The sequence below is a fragment of the Lipophrys pholis genome (genome assembly GCF_963383615.2).
Source record: "Lipophrys pholis genome assembly, chromosome: 12".
Classification (NCBI taxonomy): Eukaryota; Metazoa; Chordata; class Actinopteri; order Blenniiformes; family Blenniidae; genus Lipophrys; species Lipophrys pholis.
The window spans coordinates 18,777,579-18,794,231 of record NC_137641.1 but is presented as its reverse complement, the minus strand read 5'-3'; the positions used below and the strand labels follow the sequence as shown (position 1 = coordinate 18,794,231).

The window sequence follows — 16,653 nt, the reverse complement described above, 5'->3', positions numbered from 1 at the left end:
TAGTATATCTCAAACCACGAACTGCTGTGAGACCAGGTTGTAGAGAAACATACCCATGTATGTTTACACCTGGAGACAAGAGTCTCAGATTACTTCCATGCTCATAAAAAAATGCTTAATGCGCGTCCCTCCCTTAAGGGGAAGGCTTTTAAATGAGGAAAGAGAAAGCATTACGGGATAATAAAAGACACCATCAAATGAAACATCATTTGATTTCCATTGCATTAGCCTCATTGACTGGCGTCAACAGCCAGGCCAGTCTGATAACACCTCATGCTGCAGTCTGTGGCCGCGTGTGTGCACTTTACATGTGCGTGTGTTTTATGCTGTTTATGCGTGTAAGCCGAACTCCGGAAGTCACAACATTACTGCCATGGTATTTGAGTGGCTCAAACAAGCTCTTTGTTTTGGATGGTTGGTAACCGGCGTATGCAGATCGTTGCATTTGGGTTCCTGAGTCACACTGTTGATGGACTAGAAACAGAAACCTGTTGCCTGGCACTTATCAAACCACTCATCAAGCCTATATCAGGTATTCTGCAGCTATCCGGCACTTTAAGAAATTACATTTTAATGGGTCTTTACACAGGATGCTTTCCGTCATTGTTGTCCTCAAAGTTGTTACACGTTTTGCTAATTGACAATGGTTTCAGCTTTTAGTAGAATAGCTTCAATTTCTTCTTCCCAATGTATAAATGCTTCATCTACAGCCAGATCAACTCTACAATCATGGTTGTTAATACTTTTGTCATTCAAATTTGCAATAAAAAAAACATGACTTTGAAACATTTAAGAATTTTAATTCACCAGTGGATGAGACCAATACATCTGATGATCAGAAACTATGGCCTGATGCACCAATATAAACGGAGATTCAATTTACAATTGTAAATGTTTCTTCAAATACACTACAATAAGCAGTACAAATGATAGAAAAAGCATTTTCCCAACACTTACAACATGAAGAAGCACATGTTTAAATTAGTAAAAAAAAAAAAAAAAAAGATGTTTGTAAGCTCAACAAAATGTAAGAATCAGCTCGTATCAAATACCTACATTCTTTCTGTGTAGTGCATTTGTGCATGCAAACCAGGCCAAAAGTTGTTACATGAGAATAAAGTAACGAGGCAGATTAAACTACTACCGGGACAAAAAAAGAAAGAATTTGTTCTCTAGTCGCTCTGCTCATACTGAATATGTTGTTACAATGAGAACAATATTCAACAATATTCAAAACACTTTCACATTCATATCATGAGACTTCTGGAAACATTGTTGAGTTGGAACAGTTGGTCTGGTGCAACGAGAAAGCCCGAACATTCACAAAGCCAATGCAGCTTTCTCTGCTTTTCACCTCCGAAACATCTGCGGCTGGCTCCTCTGCACACTGAGCAGAAAGTCCCACAATGCACAGCTGCTGTGCAGTCTTTGGTGGGTGACCATTGGGTACGTAGCTACTGGGCACAGCCTCTGACTTTGATGTCCACTGGCAGTAGAGTTCATGATTGTCCTGGGATGTAGGTACATCGAGTCTGGGATCCAGGACATAACTATTCACCACTGTGCCACATGATGACCCCTCTTTACTGACATGGGATGAGGTCCGCATGACACTGCCGCTCCCAGGACCTGTACCATCAGTACTCCCAACCCCAACCCTACGCCTTTGCCTATCCCGTTTTCCCAGAATGTGCTGGTACAGGATTTTCCGAAAGGTCTGTCTGAACTCCCGAATGCGGTATGCATAGATGAAAGGGTTCACCACAGAGTTTGCATGGGAGAGGATAATGGCAATGTTCATCACCCAGATATGTGGCCGCTTGCAGTTCACACAAAGGTAGTTGACAGAATTAATGATGTGGAGAGGGAGCCAACAGAAGGCAAACAAACCCACAATGATAGCCAGTGATTTTGCAGCGTGCACTTCCTTCTGCAGGGTTGAGCGACATGAGCCTGAGGACAGCGTTTTCTCTCCAGCGGCAGGTGCGTGTGCAACTTTCACGCTCATAAGTCTGAGCTGCCTCCTTGCAGCACAGAAAATATGACTGTAGATGCCCAGCATAGCCACCAGGGGCAACATCACACAGCCAAAGAAGTTGAAGTAGATCATGTAGTTCATGGTAACTACCCCCTCAAACAAGCAGTGGGTCTTGCCTTCTGGACAGTTTGGTAGGTTGTCGGTGCTCTCGGTGGAGGAGGAGTTAAAACCTGCACGGCAGGAGCAAAGTGGAATTATTATCAGTTTGGGATCAGAATTTTAAACAAATATTAGTTAAAAAAGAGAATATTTTGGAGCGCAACATTACAATGTCATTTTTGTAGGTAATAGGCATTTCTCTAATATATTTTAGCAGTCTCGTGAAGTAATCATTAAGACAAAAATCTAGACAATTTCAAAAGAAGCATTTTAGAGGAGGCTGACATCTGAAAAAAAATGGAGATAGTTACCATCCGATAAGGTGGATACCCGTTTCTGAATTTGAAAATCAACATGAACCAAAACCACCTCTGCACAACTCTATGGATGTCGTAGGAGATACACTCACCTTTGTGCCAGCCCATCAACGGTGTCAGGCCAATCACAACTGAGAGTACCCAACATAATGTGATGAAACCCTTTGCCCTCTGCCCCGTCACCAGACTGTTGTACCTGGAGGGTTAAACAGACCACAACAATACATTATGGGGCTGGGTGCTTTATCTAATCTGTTTGTGAGAGATCCCTCAGAGGCAAAGTCAATATTTGGCATTTTAAATGAGCAGAAGAGAGTTGTGAATTGAAGCATGAAGACATTTTTGATAAATGGAGAAAAAAGCAAAGTGTCTTTCCAATACACTAACTGTGATCTACTCACCTACTTATGTGGTAAACATTTCTCATTAGGCAGTTTGTTTTGAAAAACACTGCGCATATTATGTTTCTCCAAAGTGAAATCAAATTGATTTTTTTTAAAGATGTGTTGAAAGAACAAACATTTCTGAAGCAGTAGTTTATCAGCCAGCGCGCACACGCACGCACATGTACACACAGTTATTTTTGTATTGTTGTTTTTCACAGTGTTCAAAGACAACACAAGACAACATCTTGCTGTGTGAGTCTCAACAGCTCTGTAAGCTGCACTATGACTGTGTAGAAAACTGCTGACACACTAACCTGATGTTAACTCTGAGTTTGTTACTCATGATTATGATTATAGAAGAAAATGAAAAAATAAAATAAAATACAGATCCACAAATATCATGCTTGGGTCTGGTTAATAGTTATAATTGCAATCACCAAAGGTAAATGTGCTCAAATTTTACTTATTTACAATATTATATTTTAATTGCTGGGAATTGTACATATAAGCAAATACTCCCCTCATCAGGTCATTTCAAGAACAATTTTAAATTTGTTCTTGTTTGGTCTCGTCATAGTGTCTGTTAAAATCATTAGTTTTTTAACGGTTGAATGCGTCATGCCGTTATACCGCAGGGTTTCAGCATCTATGCGGTTCATCCATTCTGTCTGATGTGTGCTCTATGTTGTGGTCATCTCTTTATCTCTTTATCAAGTTTCACACTTGTTTATATCTTATTGAATATTAACATTTGATTCCGTTCATGTTAGTCTGATTCCTGCCCTGGAATAATTTTATTCTTCCCTGTCTGTTCATGTTGTGTCTCTTTTTATCAGGTGTTGCCTGTCGAGTCGAGTTCATGTTTCATGTTCTGACTTCTTGCGTTCTGTTTGCTAATTCTGGTGTCAGTCAAGGTCTTGCCCCGCCGTCTGTTCATCCGCCGTTCCTGACTCCCTGATTCTCATCATCTCCATGTCCTACGCCATATTCCTTCTGCGTGAATATGCAGTACGTTAGTTGTGTTCAGTGCTTGCCACGCCAGCTCATTTCTTTGTCGTGCATTCTGGCCCTTTCCTTGTACTATTGTTCACCTGTGTAGTGAACTTAGCTTTCTCACTAAGAATAAACTCTGTGAACTCAGAACTGCCTCAGAGTAATGTATGTGAGTGTGATGTCGCAGTGAATGAACAACTTTTCAAAAAAAATTAAAAGAAAACCTGTTTGAACCTCTTATAAACATTAGCTCACCAACACTGACTTGAATCAGTCCCCGTGCTTTTGGCTGAGATGTTGCACGGACAGGTTGGCAGCCTGCATGCTATTTAAAGCTTCCCAAAATTCTGATGAATTATTAGCTCACCGGGCTCTGGCGCCAGGGTTGTGGCACCAGGGCGAGCACACAAACTCTCACTGAAACTGTTACGCAACAGCTTATGCAAATGCATCACCTGCTATGGCTTACATGATGACAAATCCTCGAATGGCAGGAGAAAAAATGCAGCAAACAACAGTGGGGTTAGTTACACACGTGTAAACAAACCTCTGCTGTGGACAGAGTTTGAGCTTCAAGCCATGAAGGTACTAACTTTTATGAAATTACAATTAAAAAGTGGCAAAAGCAATACACCATTTCCATTACAAGCCGTTCATGTCCAATAAATAAGGAAAATTAATTTCCTGTAGAAATTCACAGTGTCTTTATCAAACTTTATGAAATAATTTGTCAACATTAGACAGTGAAGAACCATTAATGACACTGATTGTCAACCAGGTTTTTTTGTGTGTGTGGAGTTTGCATGTTCTCCCTTCTCTACAACAATCCAACACCTGGAAGGTGCAGCCTTTAGACCTGTGATGGGTCCTTCCCACCACTCTGGTCTGTATTAAAGGGTTGCAGAAAAGTTTCCAAAGTCTGGAAGGATGAGTCTTCCTTATATAGCTCATTTTTATTGTTTGTAAAAGCATATTCTGGTGCTCATTATTTGATGCTTTCAATGTAAAATATATGGATGGTATTTTTAAATCGTCAGCAAATGTCAAAACTGTTACTTTTATTATTTATCTAAGCATTTTAATCAATCTCCATTACACTTGAATTAACTATGCCCTCATTATGTTGTTGTTTTTTCCCCCCACCATCATTTCTGCTCAAAAATTCAATTCAAAACATCTTTGTGGAACAATGCCTCCTGTAGACCTCCAAACCTCTCATCCTGCTAAGTGCCCATTTAAGCTCTTTGCTGCCCCGCCCTACACTTTGATAACCAACATTGTTAAAAATGGATGGACTGATTTGACTAATTACCCATTAAAAATAAATGCTTGCTTTGCCTCGTGTGTTTGTCATCCGTTTAACACTCTGGTTCTCTTTCACCAAAATCCTGTTTACTGGAAGATGAAAGATGTAAAGCTTGAAGAAGAGGTGATACCCACTAATGCAATGGTGTCACTTAAAATGAAATAAAATGCAATTTGATACCTCAACTGACTGAAAATAGAGCAAATCATTCCACATTAGACTGACCCACACTGATCTTCAGATTTGAAAATGCCTTTAAACCAAAGTTACTTGATTGAACATAGAACCAATTAGTGCCAAATTGCAGTAACCAGTAAAATAAATACATTTCATTCAAACTAAAAAGAACTAATCTATAATTGCTAACTTTCAAAATTTGACACAACGGCAGTTGTTTATACAGTCACAAAGGTTTAAATAGAAAAATGTGACATTGAATGGCCTTTTTCTGTCTGACCTGAGTGGGTTGTTGATGGCTATGTAGCGATCCACAGCGATAGCCAGCAGACTGAAGATGGAGCTCTGAGTTAGTACAAGGACGAAGCAAGCGATGAACAAGCAGCCGTAGAAGTTTGCACAAAACCCAAAGCTGAAAAACAAAACCACCAAAGATTAAACAAAGCAGATGAAAGCTTAGCAAATCAACATTATTCTGTGTCATATATTGTCTATTTGGTTATATATAAAAAAGGTCATAGATAACAAAATGGAAGAAGTAATTATCATAATGAATACTTTTACTACTTTTTTGTCTATGGATCACAAATGCTGTAAACAATGGAGTCTTTTAAAATATATTAGAAAGTACAACATTCAAACTAAGAATTATTACGTAGATATTGCATTGTTGAACATTTGGGGACCCGCTAATTCAACTTTCATCAAACTCAGTCCAGATACGTTCTCATAGCAAATAGCAAAACAAACAGATACCTAATAGTGATAGCAAAGGGAATTGCCAGCAGCCCGACAGCAATATCAGCGACAGCCAGTGACACCACGAAGAAGTTGGTGATGTTCTGCAGGTTGGAATTGACACTGACAGACCAGCAGACCAGGATGTTTCCAGCCACGGCCAGGCAAGCAATCACCACCTCCAGGACAACGTAGACCAGCTGGTAAACCTCCAGCATGGTTGTTTTTTCCTCTTTGGGGCTTTCTTTGTGTTTTCATCCCACACACTCAGCTGCTTGACATGTTTTCAGGCAAAGTACTTGCCTGCCAAACTGCATGGTGCGACCTAAAAAAAAAAAAAAAATACAAATGTGATCGCTTCACAGGAGGACAGCCAAGACAGGAAGTTCCCACCACAAGAGTGATGTCTGACTACACTTGTACCTGTTACTGTCATCGCCACTATGTCAGTGTTTCACTTCCTCTTTGCCTGTTTTGTGTTCAGTTCAGTAAACTTTGTCGCGGACGGCGGTAGAATATTGAGGATGGAGCATCTGGGACGTTTGCCCGATGGCTGCCAAACTCAGTGGTCTGGAGAGAGAGAGAGAAAACAGAGTCTCAGTGGTTTTAGCCTGTATAAACAGATTGCAGGTGACCACTTGCATATACAACCAGGTCAGGAAAGCCATCTATCTCTGGAAGACAAGGGGCAGTTTGTTTACCTTGCAGGGCCAGCGCAGACAGTCCAACAATGGTTCTTTTATTTCAGGAAAAGTTTCCCAAAAGCCCTGCACACTAATCATTCCCGTCAGTGACGTGCTTTCCGACAAAATCAATGATAATTGCACAAAGTAAACCCTCCATAAATTTGACCACAATGGTACTATCGCTGGAACACTTAGTCTAATTTATCTCTGTTGTGGTCTTACAGGATATTTTTCTGAATTCCTCTGTAATGTAAGTGGATGAGGAGATCATATATCACCTTAAATAACCCTCAGAAATCAAGTTTCTGAAACGTAGGCCAGGTTACTGATTTTAGTCAGGTAAAATACCTCAGGGGAGTGGCACAGAGCAAACAGGCAGCAAGATACTCCAGTCTGAATGGTACATGATGTTTATTTTTACTCCAGCCGAATTGTTGAACTAGAACAAACGTGAAGTTGTTGTGGACATATACGTACAAGTTGATATCAGCGGAAGCAACGACGAGTGAATATGACCTCAATCCTGCCACGGTCTTTAAACCATGTACGACTTTAGGTTAAGTTAAACAAGATTTGATGCATTACGCACAAATCAATGAGTAATAAAGGGATATTTATTGACTTTTGTGTGTGTGCTTTACATCAGTGTAAAAGAGCTGATGGGAAATCTCCAATCCAATCATTTAAAGTGGTACAAATGCTCATCACTGACCCAGTTTTCATATATAAACCTTTGTTTTAAAAGCAGACTTGTCCAAGAAATTGAATTTTAGATATACAATACTCATTAAAAATGATTAAACTTGCTCCATGTGGCTTGTGCCCCAACAAGTTGATGACATACTACATAATTAAGCTAGGAGTCATATCTAACTATGGATTTCTCATTAAATTCATTGTTTAGACTGTAGTTAAATGTTTTAATGTATTTGGGTTATCAAATTTGATTAGGACAGAGCTTTATTTTTTTTTTTCTTCATTCCTTCTCTCTCAATGCATTTATTCCTCCGTCCATCTTCTTTGACACTTAAAGATTGCAAGGCACTTAAGTAGATCCCAGCTTGCAATGTGCAGGGAATTCCCTGGAAAAGTCACTCGTCCATCACAGGACAAACACAATAACACTGTCAGATAGAAACACTCACATTCACAGCCAGAGGTAAATTACAGGCAGCAATTGCTCTGACACTGGCCTCTGATCCTAATGAAGGAAGTAGTATAAAAGATGGATGGATGGATGTCCATGCCATGGCTTTGAAGTAATCAGTGCTATACAAATACAACTGAATTGAACTGAACGGATTAATGTCAGGAAAAAATATTGTAAGAAATTAGCAGTTTGTTAAAATACTTTTGTGTGAATGTGTAAAGAAATTCAGCTAAATAGGAAGTTACTTAGATTTCAGCCTTCCACATATTTCATAAAATGTTAGTAATTTTTCTGTTAGCCAAGCATGCTGGCAATAATCCCTATTGGCAGTACAATGGACCAAAGTCCTCCAGTACTGTGTCATTTAAACTTTCTCAAAGGGATTTGAAAACACTACTTATCTGGTAAGTTTGTAAAACTCCGGCTGGAGAACAGCTTGTGTAGGACTTGGAATGAAAAAAACGTCTTCAAATTGAACTTCTTTATTACATGATGAGGTTTCCTAACCCTCGTCATATTACCATGCCTATGCCCGTATACCACATGGCTATAGCAGCCCTGAAGGAAGTGATAAGGAGAGGCACATCCTGCTGGAGAGGATCTGTCACTGCCCTGTCAATCAATGTCCAGGATCGGCTCCAATAAAGTCAAAGAAAAACAACAAAAAGAAAGAGAGCTCAGTGAATGAAAAGCTTTCTATTGCTTTTGGCACGGGCACTGTGTGTCTAACTAATGAGGCCGGTCCCGTCATTAAATTGGGAACTCCTGATAGTTTGAACAAAGACAATCACATCTTAACATGTGTTTAATGGAAACTGACTTGAGCTCTGAACCAGTGCTTATTATTTACCACACCAACACACACACTTCTATAACTATAAGCTCCTGAAAGCTTATTTGTGAAACATTACTTTTTAATTGTTTTGGGAAAAGTCAACCTAAGCTACAAGACAACCAAGAGCATGTTTGCGTCATCCAGTGATACACAAAATCGGCATTCCTATAAAACTCGAAGTAGTGAAATAGCCCCAAATTACATAATTTTGATGAAATATGTTTAATTTCACTAAGAAACCAATGTCTTTAAAACAGATCCACAGTGACAAAAACTAAATGATTCAGTGTATTCTTACCTTATTCACGTAAGAGTAAAAACGTTCTTCCCATATAGTCCATGTGCTTCCATTATCACTCTGAAATAAAAGCGAATAAAACAAAACCACAGGAAGCGAGGATTCGATTAAAAAAGTAATATCAAAGCAAACGAGGTGTAAAGCTTCCTGAGTGTGGAGCGCTACTCGTGGTTGTCGGCTCCTCGGCAGCAGTTTGGATGTGCGCGCAGCGCTCAGCGCACAGCGCTCAGCGCAGCAGGAAGCGGCGCGGCCGCAGAGTAGAGGAGGGTCCCCACTCTATGTGTGTGTGTGTGTGTGTGTGTGTGTGTGTGTGTGTGTGTGTGTGTGTGTGTGTGTGTGTGTGTGTGTGTGTGTGTGTGTGTGTGTGTGTGTGTGTGTGTCTTTCCGTGTGTTACTCATGGTGCTTGTTTTATACGTCTGTTAATACCGTCACTTTGTGGGACCATTAACCTCAGGGTGTTAACATGGTATATATTTGGTTTGGATTATTTCCAGGGCTGTGCATAGGCATGGTGAAAGTCAAGTGATCAGGTCTTTACACCAGAACGAACAAACATAAAGGAGATGTTCAAAATGTCACAGAAAATTAACTAAAAAGTTTAATTTCAACATGTCACTCTCCCCAAATGGAAAAACAATTTAAAAAAACACGATTGCACATGTAAACATTAACTAAACAAATAAGGCGCAGTTTGCATGCTCTCCTAATGTAAGTGTGGCTTTCTGCTGGGTACTCATGGTTTCCTCCCAGAGCTAAAAAAAAAATAAAAACATGCATGTGAGGTTGGTTGGTGACCTTAAATTGGCCCGAGGTGTGCCTGTGAGTGTGTGGCTGTCTGTCTCTGTGCCATTGCCCTGTGGTGGTGCAGATGTGGGCTCCAGTGGTTAGCACTCTCGCCTCACAGCAAGAAGGTCGTGGGCTCAAGTTTCTCTGTGAGGAGTTTACATGTTCTCCGGGTACTCCGGCTTCCTCCCACAGTCCAAAAAAAAAGACAATTGGTGATGTTAAATTACCCCGAGGTGAGAATTGTTTGTCTGTTTATATGTGTTTGCCCTGTGACAGAATGGCGACCTTCCCAGGGTGTACCTGGAGTAGCCTGGAATCGGCTCCAGCTCGTCGAGACCCTGAACTGGATAAGCAGGATAGAATATGGATGGGGTACCCTGTCCTCACAAATGGGGCTTGATGCTCCAGTGCCATGCAGTCCTGCAATGGACAAAGAAGATGGATGGACAAAAAAGACAAAAAAGGGGCAGTGGAGAGATCAGGGAAGCAACACTCCATTATGAACACTTCATAATAGAACCCCGAACAAACAGAGTACTGATATACATATATATTGACCAGCAATGACAGACACACCAAAGCAGCTTGCAGCTGCATTAGCTTTCGTTTTATGCTGGGTACGTGGAACTCATGAACTGGCATCTCTTTATTAGAATTTTCTCTCAAACTGCTTTCAGATATCCATGATGATACAATTTATCCTCAATAACTTACACTGATGTTTGAATGAGTAAGGTTTATTTTTCAGAAGTGTATTTATATCCCACCCACAAGCAGCACACTCTTTACAGTTTCCCTTTATTTGGTTCACTGTGTCCTCGTGCATTTGTTTAATGCAAAGTTTTCGGCACAAAATTCAACCCACCGACAGTTTCTTCTACATTTACCAGCCATAATTAATGTAAATTTATCTGGCCACCTTAAAGATTGTTATCTAATAATGACATTTGGTGATATTTGTATTGCAAATTACCTGCACAAGTTTGGATTCTCCTTATCTATTTGGCGTCATTTGCGTGAAAACATGTAATTATTATTATACATTGTACATCCCTGTATTTGTTTTAAAGCCAAAGCACCTCGGGCTGGTGCCACTTTATCATTTTATTATAGCTATTTGTGACCACAACACAGATATCTTAGCGCTAATAAACAGTGCTTTAAAAACAAGCTTGCTTGATATTCTCTAATTTTCCATGTTCTGCTTCTTCATTCTCCTCAGTTGGATTGTTTTAGTAATCTATAAAGAAAAGGCCAAAGCAACACATCCAATGCGATTGACGCCTTTTCAGTGAGTCTCTAATGACATGTAAAAGAGGCGATTCATGAAAAGGAAAATGTAATTTTAGAGGAATAGGTATATTTTACAATTTACAGCTGCATATGTATGGAGATGGACAGGACACCTGAGCGAGACAAAACTGAAGTGGAGATGTTCTGGTGAAGAAAAGGTGTCCAGCGCTACACCACGATGTGGCTCCATATGTAAAGAAGCAAACTTGTTTGCGAGTTGAAGCTAAAACACAACGGATAGATTCTGCTCCAGTTTTTTTCCCGCTCATGTGGAGGATTTTGATCAACAATATGAATAACTACTGTGCTCTCAGTCATTAGGTCATGGCAGCTGAAGCTATATCACACATGTAATGCAAATCTGTTGTCAAAAACATGTAATGGTGGGACAAGTTACAGCTATAGCTGATGATGTACGGAGGATTAGTCAACCTTCTGTGTGCCAAATGAAACATCTTATAAACACCTAAAATGTACTGCATTAACAAAAAAAAAAAATGCATAAAAATGGCAGATTTTCTTAATTGACAAGAATTTCCCAAATTCCATACAAGGTCCACTTACCTTGCTTAAGATTGCTTCTTTGGGGAAAAAAACGTTTCCCATCTGATTTGTTTAATTCAGCTTTGTTTTAGTTTAAGTTTAAAACACTGGCGGATACTTGTCATTAGGTAATGTTGACGTCTACTTGCGTAGGGACCTCAGGACTTTGAGGCTGTTCAGACAGAAAGTTTTTACCTGCAGGATATTGGGACATTTCAAGATTTTATGTTGATTTAAATACTGGATCTTAGCACAATTTTTCAAATACATTTTTATACTCTTTATATATTCTTTTTGCTTAAGTGATACAAGAACATAGAAAGCAGCTCAAACAACACCCCCCCCCCCCCCCCCCCAAAAAAAAAGAAACAAAATTAAGCCAAACAAACAAACAAACAAACAACAACAGAAAGCACTCCGAACAAAGAAAAGGGGGGATAAATAATTATTTCTCAGTGTTTTTGGTCTGATCCCTTATCTGCTGAATTCAGTCCATCTTTTGACATGTGAGTTTTGTATGGATCCCAGCTTTAGTCCTCAGAGAACGAGTCAGTTTTTCCATGGAGTGGATCTCTTGTACAATGGCCTGCCATTGATCTGGATTCGGGGGAGCACTTTTCAACCAGTTCCTGGTAATTGCCTTTTTGCAGGCAAGTGTCATAATTTTGAGGAAATATATGTCTTTTGTTTGAATGCTGTTACCGGGTATCAAGCCCAGACGCACGATTTTGGGGTCCTTGGGGATCGTTTATCCGAATTCTGTCCCAAAATAGTTGCAGCTTTGTGCATGACCAGAATATATGGGAATGATTGCCATTAATGATTCCACATTGTCTCCAACACTGCTGATGTATTGCTGATTTATGTGAAGTGTGATAAAAAAACGAATTAAGTTCTTCACTTCTTCTCTACAAGTGTACAAATAACCGTCATTCCTTTATCCTCCATCTTGCAAATGTACCATCTGACTGTCCGGGTTTAAACCTGGGTGTTTGAGTGGAACACATCAAAAGTTTGTTAGAAGTTAATATATACGGAAAATGATGCACTACACTTCAACTTTTAAACCTCAAGTGGTGAGGATGAAATGTTTGTGTTCTTCCCACTAATTAATGTCGGCCGACATTATGACTTCTCCTCTCTAGATGCAGAACACGCCCTGCTGAGAGGTTCATTTTATCAGCAAATCTACATTACAGAGCCTCCTGTATGTCCTGAATGGTCGCCTGCAAAATACACACAAGAAAGTGAGGCGACATAAAGAGTGTTTGAATCTGGAGCGAGTCAGAGGGAAAGACACAAAATCCGAGGAAACAGAAGGAGGCCTTGTAATTTGCCTTTGCTTCGGTCTCAGTTTGGCTACAGGTCGTCCTGTTCTGATCTCAAAGGAGGCGACACCAGTGCATGTAGATACAGGAGATTTTATTTAACAGTTTTGTGTACAAACATCGGCTGCAAATGCCTTCCAAACATGTTTGCCCTCAGAATACAGTTTTCCTTTTTACAGTTCTACAAGCAGAACATTGAATATTCAACAGGAACAAGGGTCAAAAATCGAGGAATAAAAAGACGGAGTGTTTGTAAGTTGGTCAGCAAGTTTCATCCCCAGCTATACATTTTGTTATCTGCTGATCAGAACAAAACCGGAACATTTCCCAAAAAAGCGCAACTAAATGGGAACAAGGTGTCAGAGAAGAGGAAGCAGAGGGTCAATTGTAAAGTTTTGTATTGAAATGTGGTGATAAATACCAGAATCAAGTACAGTTGAATGCAAGAACTCTGCAACTGGTGACCATATTTTCAATCTACTCCAGAGAAGAATGACACTTTTTTTTCTTCTTGTCGGAGGGGCTGGGATTGATATTATGAAGGGAAATGTATTATGCAGGGTACATGCAGTTACAGTGACAATCAACGAGACCAAAACAATGCAGATTTAGAGTAATATAAGACTTATTTCTCCTCTACCACATACTGACAGCTCAGATTTCCAAAGAGACAAGAGGTGTACCAGCTTAATCCTTAACGATCATACGTCAGTGGATGCCACAATAAATAATGCAAGGGAAACCAAATTATGTATTCTCTAGTATAATACATATTATACAACCTTTGTGGAAAAGTTTGTGTTGTGCAAACTCACTGAATCTACCATTTAAATTGACATGAACCTGCACCGGCTATTCAGTTATCGAGATCAGATAAGCAATCACAGTGGCCAGTCTGTTGAACGACATAAACAGCTAGAGACGAGCCGAAGATGCAGGAATCAAGGATTTAAATTGTGTTTACAGCTCTACATAGTGGTTGTGTTTCCAGGACAAAATTGAGACGACTTGTTGCAACTTGAATAGGATTAAAAAAAAAAAAAAGGATAAACAAACCACAATGTAAGATTTTTCCAAATAAAGCACACAATATAAAGACCCTTTTCTCACACGAATTTAGCTTGTGATGACATATTATCATAAATAAATAAATCCAGCAGACCACCTTATACCAAACTCAGAAAGAGAATAAATTATTAAAAATAAAAGGCCTTAGAGGGGAAGGAACTTTAAGAGCTGAAACAAAGAAATGGCCAATAGTAAAGCAGATGGCAACGGACAGGCATGTACAGTATGAGCTAAGACCATGCTTAAGTTTAAGGTCCTGTCTTAGTCTAGAAGAGATAAAAAGGTGTGTGGCTGTCCTCAGCAAAGGCAACAGGAGAACCAAAAAAGTCTCCACAGTACCAACAGGCGCTAAAAAAAAAAAAGCTTAAGTGTCGAGGCACAACAGGATAGATCAGTGTAGGCAAACGGGACTTGTAATCAAGATGTATCAGTAAACAAATGAATTCTTCATCTGTTCAACAAATTCAGATTCAGAGGATGAAACAATGTGAACATGCTCGACCAAAATAGAAAAATGAAAACTACTGTTTGGAGAAAATAATCATGAGGCTATAACATCAATATTGTGTTTGATTTCAGACAATTGAGAAAACAAAAACTTATTTGAAGCATGGCAAGGACAAAGTCTATGTAAATATCGCAGTTAGATTGCTGATATGCATTCAAAAGTAAACTCATTTTGAAACGCTTTTTTGTAATTAACTACCTTCATGTACGCCTTTAAACACGATAGTAACGATAAACACAAACACACACGAGCCCTTTAAAGGTCAGATAAAGTGATGCCATGCTTTAATATGATGCCAATCTTGTAATGTGAACTGGATTGTGATATTCTGAATATAAACCCAATGTGACCCACAAGTTGTTTGGTGTATCGGCCTCATTGGCCAACATGGCCGCCATTCAGAGGATGCTGCTTCACTTTCAAAGGCGCTGCCCTCACATTCAACCAAAGATTAAGGAATGTGTAAATAGCATGACATTTTACTGTTCAAGTGATTAATATTGCAAACTAAGTAATATTGTGAAATATTTCATGGTCATAATCAGTGTCTCCTGACTTTTCACCTAAAGGGACTTTAGTCTCACACACTTTATTCTGGAGTGGGTGAGAGAAATCAACATGTGGACATAATGTCACTTCATATAAGAAGGAAGGTTTTTCTTGTTCCTACATGCAACGCTCCCTAACATGTTTCACAACTTGCTTTTAATAGGAAAGTTTAAAGTGTTTTGATATCCTAACGTGACAATTTGAAGGGATTTGGTTCATTTCGTGAACAACTTTCTGCAGAAGTGTAACACACATCAAGTAATTCACCTCTGATTTTACTTGTATATGCGCCAACTATGTCATCGCAAACTGCTTTTATATTGCAACATATTCAAATTTTAATAGATACCGCACCAGACTGCACAAAGATGCATTGTTCAGAAACATAAAATGAAAGAACAAGCTGCATCCTCAGGCTCCCAGCTTTCACCTCATGTAGGATATTTCAATGTGGCATCTATTGCTGACATTGTAGCACCATCTAAAGAGCTCCTGTTCCTCCCGTAGTAGACAGCGTGGATCCCCGGTGGGCCAAAAGAGATTCTTAAGAACTATCAAAATCCCGAAATCCAGAGCTGTGATCACACATTTGTGAACAAGACAGCAATGAGTTGATAAGAGGGAAAACAATACAACATGCCTGCATGTTAAATCAATGATACAGAAATTAAAATGAGAAATATGTCATTTGAGTATCAAGACAATATATTAAAAGCTTGTCTTAAACTTGGAAATTAAACTTCAGACGAAGCATATTGGGGCATTTTGTTGAAGTAAACTAATTAAAACCAACAGAGACTTTTTCACTGGACGTAGACGCTGCGTGCACAGGTCACTTCAACCTGTGCACAGTAGTTCTGACATTGCTTGAGTGCACTTTTGCAGCCACAGATTAAACAGTACAAAAAGAAGACAATATCAGATGGGTGCATGTTTTTTGTGTGTGTGTGTGTGTGTGTGTGTGTGTGTGTGTGTGTGTGTGTGTGTGTGTGTGTGTGTGTGTGTGTGTGTGTGTGTGTGTGTGTGTGTGTGTGTGTGTGCATGCTGTATCATGACATTGCATAATGTCTACACTAGACAGGAGATGGTCTCTGGGTGTGAGACGTTAAAGAGCTTGTGCCTTTTCCACAGCAGCAAATGGTATGATGTGTGTGGGTGTGAGGGTGTGTGTGTGTGTGTGTGTGTGTGTGTGCCTGTTATCTTCATAATAATATTAATATTGAAATTAATAATTGATGAGCTGGACAGAACAGCTGAGTAGCTTCTATTAGAACAAGGCTAAATCCTGCTTATTTCGAGCAAGACTTTAGGTCAAGGCTACAACCTACCACTTTCTTAAACAGAAAAAAAAAAAAAAGAGTTCACATCAGAAAAAACTAACTTTTTTCCCACCAGAGCCTCTCAAAATAAATTACAATAACAGCAACAATCATTATATTGTTAACCAAAAAGAAAAAAAATAGAACATTAAAATTATGTACATGTACAGTATAAGTAAATACAACCGCTTCCGTTTTTCCTAAACAAACAAACAAACAAACAAAATTTGGCAAG

General features: G+C 39.4%; 1 protein-coding gene across 2 annotated transcripts; it reads right to left on the bottom strand.

The window, feature by feature from the left end:
- Positions 1-782: 782 nt before the first annotated feature.
- Positions 783-9,226, bottom strand: adora2ab (adenosine A2a receptor b). 2 transcript variants are annotated; one of them, XM_080476951.1, is made up of 6 exons: positions 9,024-9,226; positions 6,478-6,624; positions 6,073-6,379; positions 5,597-5,728; positions 2,547-2,650; positions 783-2,208 (listed from the first exon to the last, which is right to left on the bottom strand). In XM_080476951.1, the coding sequence occupies exons 3-6, from the start codon at positions 6,270-6,272 to the stop codon at positions 1,253-1,255; spliced, it is 1,392 nt and encodes a 463-aa protein (XP_080333077.1). In that variant the 5' UTR covers positions 6,273-6,379; positions 6,478-6,624; positions 9,024-9,226; the 3' UTR covers positions 783-1,252. The 2 variants fall into 2 exon arrangements, with proteins under 2 accessions (XP_080333077.1, XP_080333078.1); XM_080476952.1 differs by lacking the exon at positions 5,597-5,728.
- Between the last annotated feature and the right edge of the window lie 7,427 nt (positions 9,227-16,653).

Coding starts and splice junctions, on each gene's coding strand:
- adora2ab (XM_080476951.1), bottom strand. CDS start 6,272: ATGCTGGAGGTTTACCAGCTGGTCTACGTTGTCCTGGAGGTGGTGATT. Junction 5,729..6,072: donor CCCTTTGCTATCACTATTAG/GTATCTGTTTGT, acceptor TTTGTTTTTCAG/CTTTGGGTTTTGTGCAAACT. Junction 2,651..5,596: donor GCCATCAACAACCCACTCAG/GTCAGACAGAAA, acceptor TTAACCCTCCAG/GTACAACAGTCTGGTGACGG.